Here is a 16,676-nt window from a genome sequence, read left to right as displayed (position 1 = left end):
CCTCGTCCCACCTTATGCCGTACCGCTTTGGCAAATGCTTTATCAGCGCCATTCGCCTTAATCACATCTGAGAGTAATTCTTAATAAAACGCCTCTCGCTAATTGTTCGCCATCACAGATACTGTTTGCTATACGGCCATGACGCGCAACTGATTTCCAAAATTCGTCTTCCTCCTGTAAGGATGGAACTCACGACTCCTGGTTTACTAGACCAGTGCTCTACCACTGAGCTAAAGAGGCGCGGCCTAGCGGAACTTTTGCGTACTTCGTCCGTACGGTCGTCTGAATCTTCAGACTTCAGCTGACAACACTTCATATTTTTGACTAATATTAGCAGCTATGGCGACCCATTACTGCTTGGCTACACATCTGACACGTAGCCGATCTTCTCTCCAAACAAAACCACCTGCACTTCAGAACATGACTTTCACATGTCTACAAAATCACCTTCACCTTCAAATACAGTTTTCTTGCGACTGATTGAGACGTAGGCAAATTTTAAAGTTGCTATTTCCATTACATCACGTTAATCAGAAAATCGGTAATTTACATCTGCAGTGGAGAAAAATTCCGTTCCGCCCAGCGAAGGGCTCGAACCCACGACCCTGTGATTAAGAGTCTCATGCTCTACCGACTGAGCTAGCCGTGCTGCCTCGTTGGGTACCTCCTGGGTAGCAGATCACACAGTACTCGTTTGGGTTGGTTGGTCCCATACAGAATCTCTCCATGCTGCCTAATGTTTTCCTAACGACACTCGTCACGTACTTCACTTTTATTTCATAATCATTTCTGAGAGGTAAAGGAATTGCATGACAATCTGCAGAGCTAGCGGCGTCAAAATTAACACACATACTTGACGTGACTCAAAAGCCGGACGAGTTACTTTCCGACGTTGTTTTAGATGTGCAAGTGCCAGTCAAACCTCGCGGTGAAGGCACTCTGCCGACCATTTCGCTAGTTAACACCGGTCTTCTTGTGTGTGTTTCAAGCTCAAGATCATCTCCAAGCACATAATGGTCAACAGCAACATTCAGACGGTTTCGTACTGCACAATTGCTACATTAAAACGGTATGTTTGTTTCTCAGAACTGGAAAAACACGACAGTGACAGGATTCGAACCTGCAATCTTCGGATCCGAAGTCCGACGCCTTATCCATTAGGCCACACGGTCACTGACGACCAAGTATAACTTATATACGATTCATCTCGAAACGCTCACACCCCCTGAGGAATTGTGTTTTCGTTCCACACAGCCGCTGCCCCTTACTCTTTCCCACCCATTCGTTACATTCAACCTCTTACGAGACCGACCAAACATAGACAGGAAAACAAGACCACACACTTTGCGCAATCGGAATCGATGGCAGGGTGTCCCTCGCCGCATTTGCTACGATGGCCATTTGCTAATTCTGCAGAAGCGGCGACGACGACGACGACGACGACGACGAAGACGACGACCGCGGGAGGCTCAGAGATTTGTGAGAAATACATCTATAAAATGTAATTCAGAATGCCTCGTCCCACCTTATGCCGTACCGCTTTGGCAAATGCTTTATCAGCGCCATTCGCCTTAATCACATCTGAGAGTAATTCTTAATAAAACGCCTCTCGCTAATTGTTCGCCATCACAGATACTGTTTGCTATACGGCCATGACGCGCAACTGATTTCCAAAATTCGTCTTCCTCCTGTAAGGATGGAACTCACGACTCCTGGTTTACTAGACCAGTGCTCTACCACTGAGCTAAAGAGGCGCGGCCTAGCGGGACTTTTGCGTACTTCGCCGCACGGTCGTCTGAATCATCAGACTTCAGCTGACAACACTTCATATTTTTGACTAATATTAGCAGCTATGGCGACCCATTACTGCTTGGCTACACATCTGACACGTAGCCGATGTTCTCTAAACAAAACCACCTGCACTTCAGAACATGACTTTCACATGTCTACAAAATCACCTTCACCTTCAAATACAGTTTTCTTGCGACTGATTGAGACGTAGGCAAATTTTAAAGTTGCTATTTCCATTACATCACGTTAATCAGAAAATCGGTAATTTACATCTGCAGTGGAGAAAAATTCCGTTCCGCCCAGCGAAGGGCTCGAACCCACGACCCTGTGATTAAGAGTCTCATGCTCTACCGACTGAGCTAGCCGTGCTGCCTCGTTGGGTACCTCCTGGGTAGCAGATCACACATTACTCGTTTGGGTTGGTTGGTCCCATACAGAATCTCTCCATGCTGCCTAATGTTTTCCTAACGACACTCGTCACGTACTTCACTTTTATTTCATAATCATTTCTGAGAGGTAAAGGAATTGCATGACAATCTGCAGAGCTAGCGGCGTCAAAATTAACACACATACTTGACGTGACTCGAAAGCCGAACGAGTTACTTTCCGACGTTGTTTTAGATGTGCAAGTGCCAGTCAAACCTCGCGGTGAGGGCACTCTGCCGACCATTTCGCTAGTTAAAACCGGTCTTCTTGTGTGTGTTTCAAGCTCAAGATCATCTCCAAGCACAAAATGGTCAACAGCAACATTCAGACGGTTTCGTACTGCACAATTGCTACATTAAAACGGTATGTTTGTTTCCCAGAACTGGAAAAGCACGACCGTGACAGGATTCGAACCTGCAATCTTCGGATCCGAAGTCCGACGCCTTATCCATTAGGCGACACGGTCACTGACGACCAAGTATAACTTGTATACGATTCATCTCGAAACGCTCACACCCCCTGAGGAATTGTGTTTTCGTTCCACACAGCCGCTGCCCCTTACTCTTTCCCACCCATTCGTTACATTCAACCTCTTACGAGACCGACCAAACATAGACAGGAAAACAAGACCACACACTTTGCGCAATCGGAATCGATGGCCGTTTGCTAATTCTGCAGAAGCGGCGGCGGCGGCGACGACGACGACGACGACGACGACGACCGCGAGAGGCTCAGAGATTTGTGAGAAATACATCTATAAAATGTAATTCAGAATGCCTGGTCCCACCTTATGCCGTACCGCTTTGGCAAATGCTTTATCAGCGCCATTCGCCTTAATCACATCTGAGAGTAATTCTTAATAAAACGCCTCTCGCTAATTGTTCGCCATCACAGATACTGTTTGCTATACGGCCATGACGCGCAACTGATTTCCAAAATTCGTCTTCCTCCTGTGAGGATGGAACTCACGACTCCTGGTTTACTAGACCAGTGCTCTACCACTGAGCTAAAGAGGCGCGGCCTAGCGGAACTTTTGCGTACTTCGTCCGTACGGTCGTCTGAATCTTCAGACTTCAGCTGACAACACTTCATATTTTTCACTAATATTTGCAGCTATGGCGACCCATTACTGCTTGGATACACATCTGACACGTAGCCGATGTTCTCTCCAAACAAAATCACCTGCACTTCAGAACATGACTTTCACACATGTCTACAAAATCACCTTCACCTACAAATACAGTTTTCTTGCGACTGATTGAGACGTAGGCAAATTTTAAAGTTGCTATTTCCATTACATCACGTTAATCAGAAAATCGGTAATTTACATCTGCAGTGGAGAAAAATTCCGTTCCGCCCAGCAAAGGGCTCGAACCCACGACCCTGTGATTAAGAGTCTCATGCTCTACCGACTGAGCTAGCCGTGCTGCCTCGTTGGGTACCTCCTGGGTAGCAGATCACACAGTACTCGTTTGGGTTGGTTGGTCCCATACAGAATCTCTCCATGCTGCCTAATGTTTTCCTAACGACACTCGTCACGTACTTCACTTTTATTTCATAATCATTTCTGAGAGGTAAAGGAATTGCATGACAATCTGCAGAGCTAGCGGCGTCAAAATTAACACACATACTTGACGTGACTCAAAAGCCGAACGGGTTACTTTCCGACGTTGTTTTAGATGTGCAAGTGCCAGTCAAACCTCGCGGTGAGGGCACTCTGCCGACCATTTCGCTAGTTAAAACCGGTATTCTTGTGTGTGTTTCAAGCTCAAGACCATCTCCAAGCACAAAATGGTCAACAGCAACATTCAGACGGTTTCGTACTGCACAATTGCTACATTAAAACGGTATGTTTGTTTCTCAGAACTGGAAAAACACGACCGTGACAGGATTCGAACCTGCAATCTTCGGATCCGAAGTCCGACGCCTTATCCATTAGGCCACACGGTCCCTGACGACCAAGTATAACTTATATACGATTCATCTCGAAACGCTCACACCCCCTGAGGAATTGTGTTTTCGTTCCACACAGCCGCTGCCCCTTACTCTTTCCCACCCATTCGTTACATTCAACCTCTTACGAGACCGACCAAACATAGACAGGAAAACAAGACCACACACTTTGCGCAATCGGAATCGATGGCCGTTTGCTAATTCTGCAGAAGCGGCGGCGGCGGCGGCGACGACGACGACGACGACAACGACGACCGCGAGAGGCTCAGAGATTTGTGAGAAATACATCTATAAAATGTAATTCAGAATGCCTCGTCCCACCTTATGCCGTACCGCTTTGGCAAATGCTTTATCAGCGCCATTCGCCTTAATCACATCTGAGAGTAATTCTTAATAAAACGCCTCTCGCTAATTGTTCGCCATCACAGATACTGTTTGCTATACGGCCATGACGCGCAACTGATTTCCAAAATTCGTCTTCCTCCTGTGAGGATGGAACTCACGACTCCTGGTTTACTAGACCAGTGCTCTACCACTGAGCTAAAGAGGCGCGGCCTAGCGGAACTTTAGCGTACTTCGCCGCACGGTCGTCTGAATCTTCAGACTTCAGGTGACAACACTTCATATTTTTGACTAATATTAGCAGCTATGGCGACCCATTACTGCTTGGCTACACATCTGACACGTAGCCGATGTTCTCTCCAAACAAAACCACCTGCACTTCAGAACATGACTTTCACATGTCTACAAAATCACCTTCACCTTCAAATACAGTTTTCTTGCGACTGATTGAGACGTAGGCAAATTTTAAAGTTGCTATTTCCATTACATCACGTTAATCAGAAAATCGGTAATTTACATCTGCAGTGGAGAAAAATTCCGTTCCGCCCAGCGAAGGGCTCGAACCCACGACCCTGTGATTAAGAGTCTCATGCTCTACCGACTGAGCTAGCCGTGCTGCCTCGTTGGGTACCTCCTGGGTAGCAGATCACACAGTACTCGTTTGGGTTGGTTGGTCCCATACAGAATCTCTCCATGCTGCCTAATGTTTTCCTAACGACACTCGTCACGTACTTCACTTTTATTTCATAATCATTTCTGAGAGGTAAAGGAATTGCATGACAATCTGCAGAGCTAGCGGCGTCAAAATTAACACACATACTTGACGTGACTCAAAAGCCGAACGAGTTACTTTCCGACGTTGTTTTAGATGTGCAAGTGCCAGTCAAACCTCGCGGTGAGGGCACTCTGCCGACCATTTCGCTAGTTAACACCGGTCTTCTTGTGTGTGTTTCAAGCTCAAGACCATCTCCAAGCACAAAATGGTCAACAGCAACATTCAGACGGTTTCGTACTGCACAATTGCTACATTAAAACGGTATGTTTGTTTCCCAGAACTGGAAAAACACGACCGTGACAGGATTCGAACCTGCAATCTTCGAATCCGAAGTCCGACGCCTTATCCATTAGGCCACACGGTCACTGACGACCAAGTATAACTTATATACGATTCATCTCGAAACGCTCACACCCCCTGAGGAATTGTGTTTTCGTTCCACACAGCCGCTGCCCCTTACTCTTTCCCACCCATTCGTTACATTCAACCTCTTACGAGACCGACCAAACATAGACAGGAAAACAAGACCACACACTTTGCGCAATCGGAATCGATGGCAGGGTGTCCCTCGCCGCATTTGCTACGATGGCCATTTGCTAATTCTGCAGAAGCGGCGGCGGCGGCGACGACGACGACGACGACGACGACGACGACGACGACGACGAAGACGACGACCGCGGGAGGCTCAGAGATTTGTGAGAAATACATCTATAACATGTAATTCAGAATGCCTCGTCCCACCTTATGCCGTACCGCTTTGGCAAATGCTTTATCAGCGCCATTCGCCTTAATCACATCTGAGAGTAATTCTTAATAAAACGCCTCTCGCTAATTGTTCGCCATCACAGATACTGTTTGCTATACGGCCATGACGCGCAACTGATTTCCAAAATTCGTCTTCCTCCTGTAAGGATGGAACTCACGACTCCTGGTTTACTAGACCAGTGCTCTACCACTGAGCTAAAGAGGCGCGGCCTAGCGGAACTTTTGCGTACTTCGTCCGTACGGTCGTCTGAATCTTCAGACTTCAGCTGACAACACTTCATATTTTTCACTAATATTTGCAGCTATGGCGACCCATTACTGCTTGGATACACATCTGACACGTAGCCGATGTTCTCTCCAAACAAAATCACCTGCACTTCAAACATGACTTTCACACATGTCTACAAAATCACCTTCACCTTCAAATACAGTTTTCTTGCGACTGATTGAGACGTAGGCAAATTTTAAAGTTGCTATTTCCATTACATCACGTTAATCAGAAAATCGGTAATTTACATCTGCAGTGGAGAAAAATTCCGTTCCGCCCAGCGAAGGGCTCGAACCCACGACCCTGTGATTAAGAGTCTCATGCTCTACCGACTTTTTTTTTTCTTTTTTTTTTTCGTTTTTTTCTTTTTTTTTTTCTTTTTTTTTTTCTTTTTCGGTGATTTACACCTGCAGCGGAACAAAATTCCGTTCCGCCCAGCGTCTGGCTCGAACCCACGACCCTGGGTTTAAGAGTCTGACGCTCTACCGACTGAGCTAGCTTTTTTTTTTTTTTCTTTTTTTTCTCTTTTTCCCACGAAGGTTAAAAATCCCATGATTATCAACTAGCTATTACAAGCTGAGCAAATGAATTTCCTTTAAAATAGGTTTAAAACATAGGGAGGTTCTGACTCAGTGGGCATTCTCTGGAGCCTCTTTGCTGATGAGATTAGAAAAACAGTCCTCTGGGCCGGATTTGAACCAGCGACCTACGGATAACTGTGAATCCTCCACTACAGTCCACCGCTCTACCAACATTTTTTTTTTTTTTTTCGACGCGGAGCTGATTTCCAAAATTCATCTTTCTTCTGTGAGGATGGAACTTACGAACCCTGGTTTATCAGACCAGCGCTCTACCACTTTTTTTTTTTTTTTTTTTTTTTTTTTTTTTTTACGCTGACGCTTGCACGAAGCGATATTTACCACGATCGTCTCGAGATGCAGCTGCGAGATGCTCAGGATTAACATTGCACTCCACGAAGGTGGAGACATTCGAATGCATTGCCTAGCTACGAACCTCCAACTAACAAAATGCCGACCCTGCCAGGATTCGAACCTGGAATCTTCTGATCCGTAGTCAGACGCCTTATCCGTTGCGCCACATTTTTTTTTTATTTTTTTTTTCCCCTGGTTTATTAGAGCAGTGCTCTACCACTGAGCTAATTTATTTTTTGAACCACTTTTGTTTCTCATTTTTTTAAAGCCAGGTATCCTAGCCACTTTTCCTTTAGTCTGGCGCCTTGGACCGCTTTTTATTGTTTTTTATAAGGATGCATATCAGTAGGCGCATGACGGGGACAACGAGGGCAGGGGTCAAAGAACTCGAGGCCTGGCCACGATGCCCCCACCATCACTCCCACCGAATGGCTCCTTCAGTGCATTTTAATTGTTATAGAAAAGCTGGTATAGTCGTGTATATTTTTCGCCTGCTCTCTTTATTGTGGTAAGGAGCACTGGTTGTACGACGTCTGGGGGGGAGATCTCATTGCAAAGCCGTCATTCGAGTTTTCAGTCAACAGACATTCGAGTACTAAACATGTGATTATATTGCAATATACATCAAGCATTTATGAGACACTTATTGGGTTGCAGACGTAACATGAATGGATAAAAGAAGAGGCATTTCCTTCATCTTGAACGTAGATTCATACTTCACTTCTTCATTACCCCTAAAATAGTACATTTAGTGTTAGACTGTGCGCTTTAACCAACACCTATTCGTTCGAATAAAATGATCAACATGTTTCCATATATTTTCCTGTGGTCTGCATATTGCTGAATGTTGCTGTACTCCATTTGCATAAAAAGCTTGAATTCCGTTTCGTCGTCACCACCTATTTTATTGATAATGTAATGGACAAACTGTCCCATTAACCAGTGTATTGCATTATTTTTGGTTTTCGGGTAATATTTAGTTTCAGGTCTGAAAAGCACCATAGGAGTAATGGAATTGGGTGACGTTCGTTGCAGTAGTGCAAGACTTTTCCTGAGCCAATGCCAATTGTTGAGATTTCCAGCACACGTAAATCTATGAATCACAGTGTCAACTAGGTTACATTTCTGACATAAGGGGGTTTCAGCTTTCCCAATTTTATAAAGCCGCTCGTTGGTGCTGACAATATTATTGACGGCTTTGTACCATGCCGTTACCACATCTGAATTGAGCCCGTTAAAACTAATATTCTCCCAAATTGCATCCCAGTTGTGACTCATATATTTCGTGGCAATTTTATTTTGTCCTTCATATTGTTGTCTTTGTCTCATGATATCTCTGGCTGTAATGTGCAGTGAAGTTCTGAGTTTCTCGTTAACATAGCTCAATTCTGTGTATAAGATCCTAATGTATCGCAGTCGGGGGTTAATTTTTTGTACGTCTGCCGGTGGTTGAAGGCTTTCTGGTTGGACACATTTAAACAATTGTGTAGTAATACTGCCTGGGTTGGCGTGAAATATGTTTAAAGACCTTTTTATGAAAAGCGCAGAAGCTTTATTGCGTATGTCCACCAGTCCGAGGCCTCCATTTCTAGGATGTAAAGTCGCAGTTCTTAGGTTAACCCTGAAGATTTCCCCCTTCCATAAGAAATTTGCAACCCTCGACATTATTTTCTGAGCTATCAACTTCGGCAAGGGAAAAACTTGTGCCATATAGAATGCCTTTGAGAGAATGCATAAGTTAATGAACCTGACCCTCTGAACCTGGTTCATAAGTCGTTGTGAGTTCTCAATAAGTCCCCCTTGAATCTTTGTTAAAACCTCTTTCCAATTGAGGGCTGTCATCCTCATTGGACATGCCGTCAGGATTGTCCCCAGGGTTTTATGTGTGGTGACTGACTTCGCCCAATCGATTTGTATCCGTTCAAGACCCCGCATTCCCAGGATTGTACTTTTATTTTCGTTCGTTGTCACACCCGATGCGCGGCAGTAGTTTTGAAGAATGGCCCCTAGTCGAATTACATCATCTTGCCCTCTTATGACGATACCAACATCGTCAGCATAGGCTCTCACTACAGTTTTCCTGCCAGTTATAGTTATGCCCTTTAAGCTTTCATGAACACTTCTTAAAAAGGGCTCTAACGACACAACAAACAAAAACATAGATAATGGACTTCCCTGTGGGATGCCACGGTTTATTTGAATTTGCCGCGTCAGCTGACAGTTGACAGCTAATTTAGCGTTCAGACCAGTAGCAACGTTTTTTATAACATTAACTGTTTTGTGGACGAGTCCCATTTTTGTCAGTACCTCAAATAGGAAGCGGTGATTCACCGAGTCGAAAGCCTTAGTAAAATCTATAAAAAGTAAAGCACATTTGATATTAGAAACCGATGCTAAGGCGATGATGTCTCTATATTCAGAAATCGTATTAAAAATACTTCTATTTGCTGCACATGACTGATGTTGACTAATTAATTTGTCGGTCAGAGGGGAAAGTCTCTTTTTTAAAATCCTGCATACTATTTTGTAGTCAGAGTTTAAAAGTGAAATAGGGCGGTAATTGTTTAAACTTTTCGTCCCTTTGTTTTTCGGTAGAAGTACAATTTTGCTATCTTTAAAATCTGCAGGTATCGTCTGCTCGTTAAAAATCTCATTGACAATGCATGTAAACGTGTCACCAATTAAAAACCAGAACTTTCTGTAAAATTCTACAGGGAGTCCGTCGGGTCCAGCAGATTTATTCATCGGGGACTTGGTTATTGTCTCACGAACCTCTTCGTTACTGACTTCAGAAAGGATTTCGTCGTTTTCAGAACTTGTCAACTGTGGGGATAAAACACTGAGAAACTCTTGCAGAGACCCCTCGTGAGGTGGGCTGGAGGAATATAATGCATAGTAGTACTGGTATACTGCATTTAGAATCTCCTTCTGAGACGTCAGTGTCGTCCCATTGGGGGTTTTAAGTTCACTAATAACAGTGCGTCGCCTATTCTTTGCATGCCGAAGCAGATGATATAAGGATGTTGTTTCATCATCTACCACCGACTTCGCCTTTGACTTCAGTTTTAAACCTTCCATCTGTTGTCGTTTAATGGCGAGTAATTTCGCTTTGGTGTGTCTGATGTCTTGTAATCTAATGGTTGACACGTTTGCCTGTTCATAGAGGTCTCGCAACAAACTGTAATAAAATTCCATACAGTTTTTTAACTCCCACGCTCTTTCTCTGCTGTATCTGATACACACTTTTCTCAGTCTCGGCTTTGCAACCTTAAGCCACCAGTCTAATACTGTGGGGTGCCTCTCGATCGATCGCAGACATAAGGTCCAGGCATCCGATACCGCGTCTGCCAAATCTTGCTCTTTTAAGAGAGAGACATTTAGCTGCCACTGGTTCCTAAAAATCTGAATCGGCTGTGGAGCTAAATTAATGCACGCCTTCATACTGCAGTGGTCACTAAAATATACAGGTACGATTTCTGAATTTAGTAGACATCTTTCCAAGTTTTGGGAAACATAGATTCTGTCTATTCTACTGCGCGAAGTCTGTGTTATATACGTATATTCAACCTTCGTTGGATATTTTAGTTCCCATGCGTCCTTTAGTTTTAGGTCGATTACTAGGCGTTTAAGTTCTAAAGAACCGTTAAAATGTGGTTGTTGATCTTTACGATTTAACACGCAGTTAAAATCACCGCCCATTATAAAACTGTTTGGGTTTCGACGTAATAAATATATAAGTTCCTCTTTATAAAATGCTGCCCTGTCCTGTCTATTACTATTTCCTGAGGGCGCGTATAAGTTAATCAATGTGGTACCTAAAACGTTAATACTAATTGCCCTTCCAGATTCCAACCGCTCCACTTGAGATACGGGAATCCCTTCCCTGAGCAGAACCGCTGTTCCTGTATGTGTGTCACAAGATACGTTAACAATTGCGGTGTATCCTGGTATTACAAATTCCGTCGTTACAACCTCCTGTAGCAAAGCGATATCGGTTCCAGAGTCATACAAAAATTCCTTGAGAGCAGCTAGCTTTAATGAGGTTCGAATTTTATTTATATTGATCGTTGTGATAGAGTATGCTTGCATCCCTAACTTGCTATTGGCCACGGACAAAGTTGGTCAAAAAAAAAAAAAAAAAAAAAAAAAAAAAAAAAAAAAAAAAAAAAAAAAAACTGTTCTACTTTTGGTATGCTGAAATCCGGTTTAGAACTACAGTCATTCAGAACTTGGTAGCAGTCCTAGTAACACGGTCGCTAAACGTTAGTTTGTCTGCCATTGTCATCCCGCGCCTTAGTACTGAGGGGCTGTTCTACATTGAGTGTGTCAGGAGGCTCATCTGGAGCACCTTCTCTGACAATTTCATATCGTATATTTTTCTGTGATTTTACGTCCGACTTATCCGCTTTTTGTTTGGCTTGGGTGCGAGAAACAGTAAGATTCGGTTGTGGTTTTAGCGTACGGCGGTGGACGCCCTGAAAACCCTGACCTGATTTTGTTGTGGCAACACTCGACGCGGCCGCTTCAGCAGCAGTGTCTAGAGAGACCTGGTTTGTAAACACTGCCTGCTGTTTACATGCTACCTTCGGTTGATGTGACGCTTGCGACGGTGTTTGCTTATTTTCCGGTTCAGGAGTAAACACTTTCACTTGTTTACACTCTGGTGCCGGTTGCTGTGCTGTTGCGGTGTCGCGGTGTTGTTGTTCTACCGCTTCCGCGAACTTCCCGTCGGTAAACAGCTGATTATCGCTGTTTACAGCTGGGCAAGTTGTCACTGCTTGGGGGACTTCTACTTTCTCGCTGTCGGCAGCTGCCGTTGCATTTTCTGGCAGTGAGCGAGATGTATCAGAAACTGCAATTAAATCTACTTGCATTTCGTCTTGGGGCACATGCAGATTTTCATCGCCAGCTTTCTGTTTACGTACAGCAGGAGATTGTCGGGAGGTGTCATCATCAGAATGATCATCTGTATGTTCAAGTGGTCGTTTCTTGGTTAGTACGTCTAACTCACGGGCAGAGGAATCACAATTGAAGCGTGTTACCAGGGGTGGAAAATCACTGCCTTCAACAGCAGTAGTTCCAGTACTAAGTACAGGATCCGAACCCTCACCCTGTTTGGCCGTGTTATCGGTTGCCAAAACTTCGCTCAAGGTCATCTTGCGGCGTTGGACTAAATTTGTTTTTAGTACAAAGACACGACGGGGACAGTCCTGCCTTAAATGACCCGATTCATTGCATATATGGCACGTAGGGGTTTGACCAGTATAAATCACGTGTGCTTTATGCCCGTCAACAGTTATATGAGACGGGATATTCGTCTTTACTTCCATCTCTACCGAACGAATACCATTGAAGCTCTGAATTTTAAATTGCTTCGACCAACGTTCGTTAAATATATCCTTTACCTCACCATATTGAGACAGGGCAACCTTGATTTTCTCATTATCTATCTCGATAGGTAAATTTAACACCCGCACAGATCTATAAAGAGCATCAGCTCTCCTGATAGCCACTTTACTTGTAGAGCCGTCTCTATGCAAAAATTCGACATGATAATCGAATTTTCCAATAATTTTATCGACCGAAACGGGATCCAAAAACTTTACGAAAACACAGTAGTTGTCAGTATCTAGCTGAGTGGTATGCACCATATCAGAATTTATGCCAAGTACCTGATCAAGCCAATCATGAATTTCCAGAGCAGTCGGCTGAACACGTCGTGTTTCCTTAGCGAAGGCAAAAACCAGCGTATTCTTCCTCACAGTTGTAGCCATGGTATGCAGTAATAAAGGGGAGATTCCGGTAATTACCGAAAACTCCACAAACAACAAATAATCGTCGGTAGAAAACACAAAAACAGAACAAAGGAGGCAGAAAAAACACGAGTTACACACGAAGAAAATCACAAAACTCAAAAACACCGAAACGCAAAGGTAAACACTGGCGAAACACTGACTACACGCAGCAACGGTGACACGTCCGTACGCGTCGGCAGCTAGAGCCAGAATGACCCGACTGAGCTAGCCGTGCTGCCTCGTTGGGTACCTCCTGGGTAGCAGATCACACAGTACTCGTTTGGGTTGGTTGGTCCCATACAGAATCTCTCCATGCTGCCTAATGTTTTCCTAACGACACTCGTCACGTACTTCACTTTTATTTCATAATCATTTCTGAGAGGTAAAGGAATTGCATGACAATCTGCAGAGCTAGCGGCGTCAAAATTAACACACATACTTGACGTGACTCAAAAGCCGAACGAGTTACTTTCCGACGTTGTTTTAGATGTGCAAGTGCCAGTCAAACCTCGCGGTGAGGGCACTCTGCCGACCATTTCGCTAGTTAACACCGGTCTTCTTGTGTGTGTTTCAAGCTCAAGACCATCTTCAAGCACAAAATGGTCAACAGCAACATTCAGACGGTTTCGTACTGCACAATTGCTACATTAAAACGGTATGTTTGTTTCTCAGAACTGGAAAAACACGACCGTGACAGGATTCGAACCTGCAATCTTCGGATCCGAAGTCCGACGCCTTATCCATTAGGCCACACAGTTACTGACGACCAAGTATAACTTATATACGATTCATCTCGAAACGCTCACACCCCCTGAGGAATTGTGTTTTCGTTCCACACAGCCGCTGCCCCTTACTCTTTCCCACCCATTCGTTACATTCAACCTCTTACGAGACCGACCAAACATAGACAGGAAAACAAGACCACACACTTTGCGCAATCGGAATCGATGGCAGGGTGTCCCTCGCCGCATTTGCTACGATGGCCATTTGCTAATTCTGCAGAAGCGGCGGCGGCGACGACGACGACGACGACGACGACGACGACGAAGACGACGACCGCGGGAGGCTCAGAGATTTGTGAGAAATACATCTATAAAATGTAATTCAGAATGCCTCGTCCCACCTTATGCCGTACCGCTTTGGCAAATGCTTTATCAGCGCCATTCGCCTTAATCACATCTGAGAGTAATTCTTAATAAAACGCCTCTCGTTAATTGTTCGCCATCACAGATACTGTTTGCTATACGGCCATGACGCGCAACTGATTTCCAAAATTCGTCTTCCTCCTGTGAGGATGGAACTCACGACTCCTGGTTTACTAGACCAGTGCTCTACCACTGAGCTAAAGAGGCGCGGCCTAGCGGAACTTTTGCGTACTTCGTCCGTACGGTCGTCTGAATCTTCAGACTTCAGCTGACAACACTTCATATTTTTCACTAATATTTGCAGCTATGGCGACCCATTACTGCTTGGATACACATCTGACACGTAGCCGATGTTCTCTCCAAACAAAATCACCTGCACTTCAGAACATGACTTTCACACATGTCTACAAAATCACCTTCACCTTCAAATACAGTTTTCTTGCGACTGATTGAGACGTAGGCAAATTTTAAAGTTGCTATTTCCATTACATCACGTTAATCAGAAAATCGGTAATTTACATCTGCAGTGGAGAAAAATTCCGTTCCGCCCAGCAAAGGGCTCGAACCCACGACCCTGTGATTAAGAGTCTCATGCTCTACCGACTGAGCTAGCCGTGCTGCCTCGTTGGGTACCTCCTGGGTAGCAGATCACACAGTACTCGTTTGGGTTGGTTGGTCCCATACAGAATCTCTCCATGCTGCCTAAAGTTTTCCTAACGACACTCGTCACGTACTTCACTTTTATTTCATAATCATTTCTGAGAGGTAAAGGAATTGCATGACAATCTGCAGAGCTAGCGGCGTCAAAATTAACACACATACTTGACGTGACTCAAAAGCCGAACGAGTTACTTTCCGACGTTGTTTTAGATGTGCAAGTGCCAGTCAAACCTCGCGGTGAGGGCACTCTGCCGACCATTTCGCTAGTTAAAACCGGTCTTCTTGTGTGTGTTTCAAGCTCAAGACCATCTCCAAGCACAAAATGGTCAACAGCAACATTCAGACGGTTTCGTACTGCACAATTGCTACATTAAAACGGTATGTTTGTTTCTCAGAACTGGAAAAACACGACCGTGACAGGATTCGAACCTGCAATCTTCGGATCCGAAGTCCGACGCCTTATCCATTAGGCCACACGGTCACTGACGACCAAGTATAACTTATATACGATTCATCTCGAAACGCTCACACCCCCTGAGGAATTGTGTTTTCGTTCCACACAGCCGCTGCCCCTTACTCTTTCCCACCCATTCGTTACATTCAACCTCTTACGAGACCGACCAAACATAGACAGGAAAACAAGACCACACACTTTGCGCAATCGGAATCGATGGACGTTTGCTAATTCTGCAGAAGCGGCGGCGGCGGCGACGACGACGACGACGACGACGACCGCGAGAGGCTCAGAGATTTGTGAGAAATACATCTATAAAAAGTAATTCAGAATGCCTCGTCCCACCTTATGCCGTTCCGCTTTGGCAAATGCTTTATCAGCGCCATTCGCCTTAATCACATCTGAGAGTAATTCTTAATAAAACGCCTCTCGCTAATTGTTCGCCATCACAGATACTGTTTGCTATACGGCCATGACGCGCAACTGATTTCCAAAATTCGTCTTCCTCCTGTGAGGATGGAACTCACGACTCCTGGTTTACTAGACCAGTGCTCTACCACTGAGCTAAAGAGGCGCGGCCTAGCGGAACTTTTGCGTACTTCGCCGCACGGTCGTCTGAATCATCAGACTTCAGCTGACAACACTTCATATTTTTGACTAATATTAGCAGCTATGGCGACCCATTACTGCTTGGCTACACATCTGACACGTAGCCGATGTTCTCTAAACAAAACCACCTGCACTTCAGAACATGACTTTCACATGTCTACAAAATCACCTTCACCTTCAAATACAGTTTTCTTGCGACTGATTGAGACGTAGGCAAATTTTAAAGTTGCTATTTCCATTACATCACGTTAATCAGAAAATCGGTAATTTACATCTGCAGTTTAGAAAAATTCCGTTCCGCCCAGCGAAGGGCTCGAACCCACGACCCTGTGATTAAGAGTCTCATGCTCTACCGACTGAGCTAGCCGTGCTGCCTCGTTGGGTACCTCCTGGGTAGCAGATCACACAGTACTCGTTTGGGTTGGTTGGTCCCATACAGAATCTCTCCATGCTGCCTAATGTTTTCCTAACGACACTCGTCACGTACTTCACTTTTATTTCATAATCATTTCTGAGAGGTAAAGGAATTGCATGACAATCTGCAGAGCTAGCGGCGTCAAAATTAACACACATACTTGACGTGACTCAAAAGCCGAACGAGTTACTTTCCGACGTTGTTTTAGATGTGCAAGTGCCAGTCAAACCTCGCGGTGAGGGCACTCTGCCGACCATTTCGCTAGTTAACACCGGTCTTCTTGTGTGTGTTTCAAGCTCAAGACCATCTCCAAGCACAAAATGGTCAACAGCAACATTCAGACGGT

The 16,676-nt window shown here is 44.7% G+C and overlaps 1 protein-coding gene and 16 non-coding genes across 17 annotated transcripts in view; all 17 read right to left on the bottom strand.

Moving 5' to 3' along the window:
• Positions 1-12,408, bottom strand: part of LOC126354119 (uncharacterized) — a 122,703-nt gene extending 110,295 nt beyond the window's left edge. Inside the window, exon 1 of the mRNA XM_050003515.1 lies at positions 11,742-12,408. Within this exon, the coding sequence (XP_049859472.1) occupies positions 11,742-12,408 (667 nt within the window). The remainder of the gene's footprint in view (positions 1-11,741) is intronic.
• On the bottom strand, positions 577-649 carry Trnak-cuu (transfer RNA lysine (anticodon CUU)). The gene has a single exon. It is a non-coding gene; the product is annotated as a tRNA-Lys (tRNA).
• Positions 1,100-1,172, bottom strand: Trnar-ucg (transfer RNA arginine (anticodon UCG)). The gene has a single exon. It is a non-coding gene; the product is annotated as a tRNA-Arg (tRNA).
• Positions 2,088-2,160, bottom strand: Trnak-cuu (transfer RNA lysine (anticodon CUU)). Its single transcript has one exon. It is a non-coding gene; the product is annotated as a tRNA-Lys (tRNA).
• Trnar-ucg (transfer RNA arginine (anticodon UCG)) lies at positions 2,611-2,683 on the bottom strand. The gene has a single exon. It is a non-coding gene; the product is annotated as a tRNA-Arg (tRNA).
• Trnat-agu (transfer RNA threonine (anticodon AGU)) lies at positions 3,162-3,233 on the bottom strand. The gene has a single exon. It is a non-coding gene; the product is annotated as a tRNA-Thr (tRNA).
• On the bottom strand, positions 3,572-3,644 carry Trnak-cuu (transfer RNA lysine (anticodon CUU)). Its single transcript has one exon. It is a non-coding gene; the product is annotated as a tRNA-Lys (tRNA).
• On the bottom strand, positions 4,095-4,167 carry Trnar-ucg (transfer RNA arginine (anticodon UCG)). Its single transcript has one exon. It is a non-coding gene; the product is annotated as a tRNA-Arg (tRNA).
• On the bottom strand, positions 4,649-4,720 carry Trnat-agu (transfer RNA threonine (anticodon AGU)). The gene has a single exon. It is a non-coding gene; the product is annotated as a tRNA-Thr (tRNA).
• On the bottom strand, positions 5,056-5,128 carry Trnak-cuu (transfer RNA lysine (anticodon CUU)). The gene has a single exon. It is a non-coding gene; the product is annotated as a tRNA-Lys (tRNA).
• Trnar-ucg (transfer RNA arginine (anticodon UCG)) lies at positions 5,579-5,651 on the bottom strand. The gene has a single exon. It is a non-coding gene; the product is annotated as a tRNA-Arg (tRNA).
• A 1,324-nt stretch (positions 12,409-13,732) lies between the features above and the next one.
• Positions 13,733-13,805, bottom strand: Trnar-ucg (transfer RNA arginine (anticodon UCG)). Its single transcript has one exon. It is a non-coding gene; the product is annotated as a tRNA-Arg (tRNA).
• A 522-nt stretch (positions 13,806-14,327) lies between these two features.
• On the bottom strand, positions 14,328-14,399 carry Trnat-agu (transfer RNA threonine (anticodon AGU)). Its single transcript has one exon. It is a non-coding gene; the product is annotated as a tRNA-Thr (tRNA).
• A 338-nt stretch (positions 14,400-14,737) lies between these two features.
• On the bottom strand, positions 14,738-14,810 carry Trnak-cuu (transfer RNA lysine (anticodon CUU)). Its single transcript has one exon. It is a non-coding gene; the product is annotated as a tRNA-Lys (tRNA).
• A 450-nt stretch (positions 14,811-15,260) lies between these two features.
• Positions 15,261-15,333, bottom strand: Trnar-ucg (transfer RNA arginine (anticodon UCG)). The gene has a single exon. It is a non-coding gene; the product is annotated as a tRNA-Arg (tRNA).
• Positions 15,334-15,808: 475 nt separating this feature from the next.
• Positions 15,809-15,880, bottom strand: Trnat-agu (transfer RNA threonine (anticodon AGU)). The gene has a single exon. It is a non-coding gene; the product is annotated as a tRNA-Thr (tRNA).
• A 333-nt stretch (positions 15,881-16,213) lies between these two features.
• Positions 16,214-16,286, bottom strand: Trnak-cuu (transfer RNA lysine (anticodon CUU)). The gene has a single exon. It is a non-coding gene; the product is annotated as a tRNA-Lys (tRNA).
• Between the last annotated feature and the right edge of the window lie 390 nt (positions 16,287-16,676).

The sequence above is a fragment of the Schistocerca gregaria genome, chromosome 3, assembly GCF_023897955.1.
Source record: "Schistocerca gregaria isolate iqSchGreg1 chromosome 3, iqSchGreg1.2, whole genome shotgun sequence".
NCBI classification, from domain to species: Eukaryota; Metazoa; Arthropoda; class Insecta; order Orthoptera; family Acrididae; genus Schistocerca; species Schistocerca gregaria.
The sequence above is the reverse complement of the archived record's forward strand: the minus strand, read 5'-3'. Positions and strand labels throughout refer to the sequence as shown.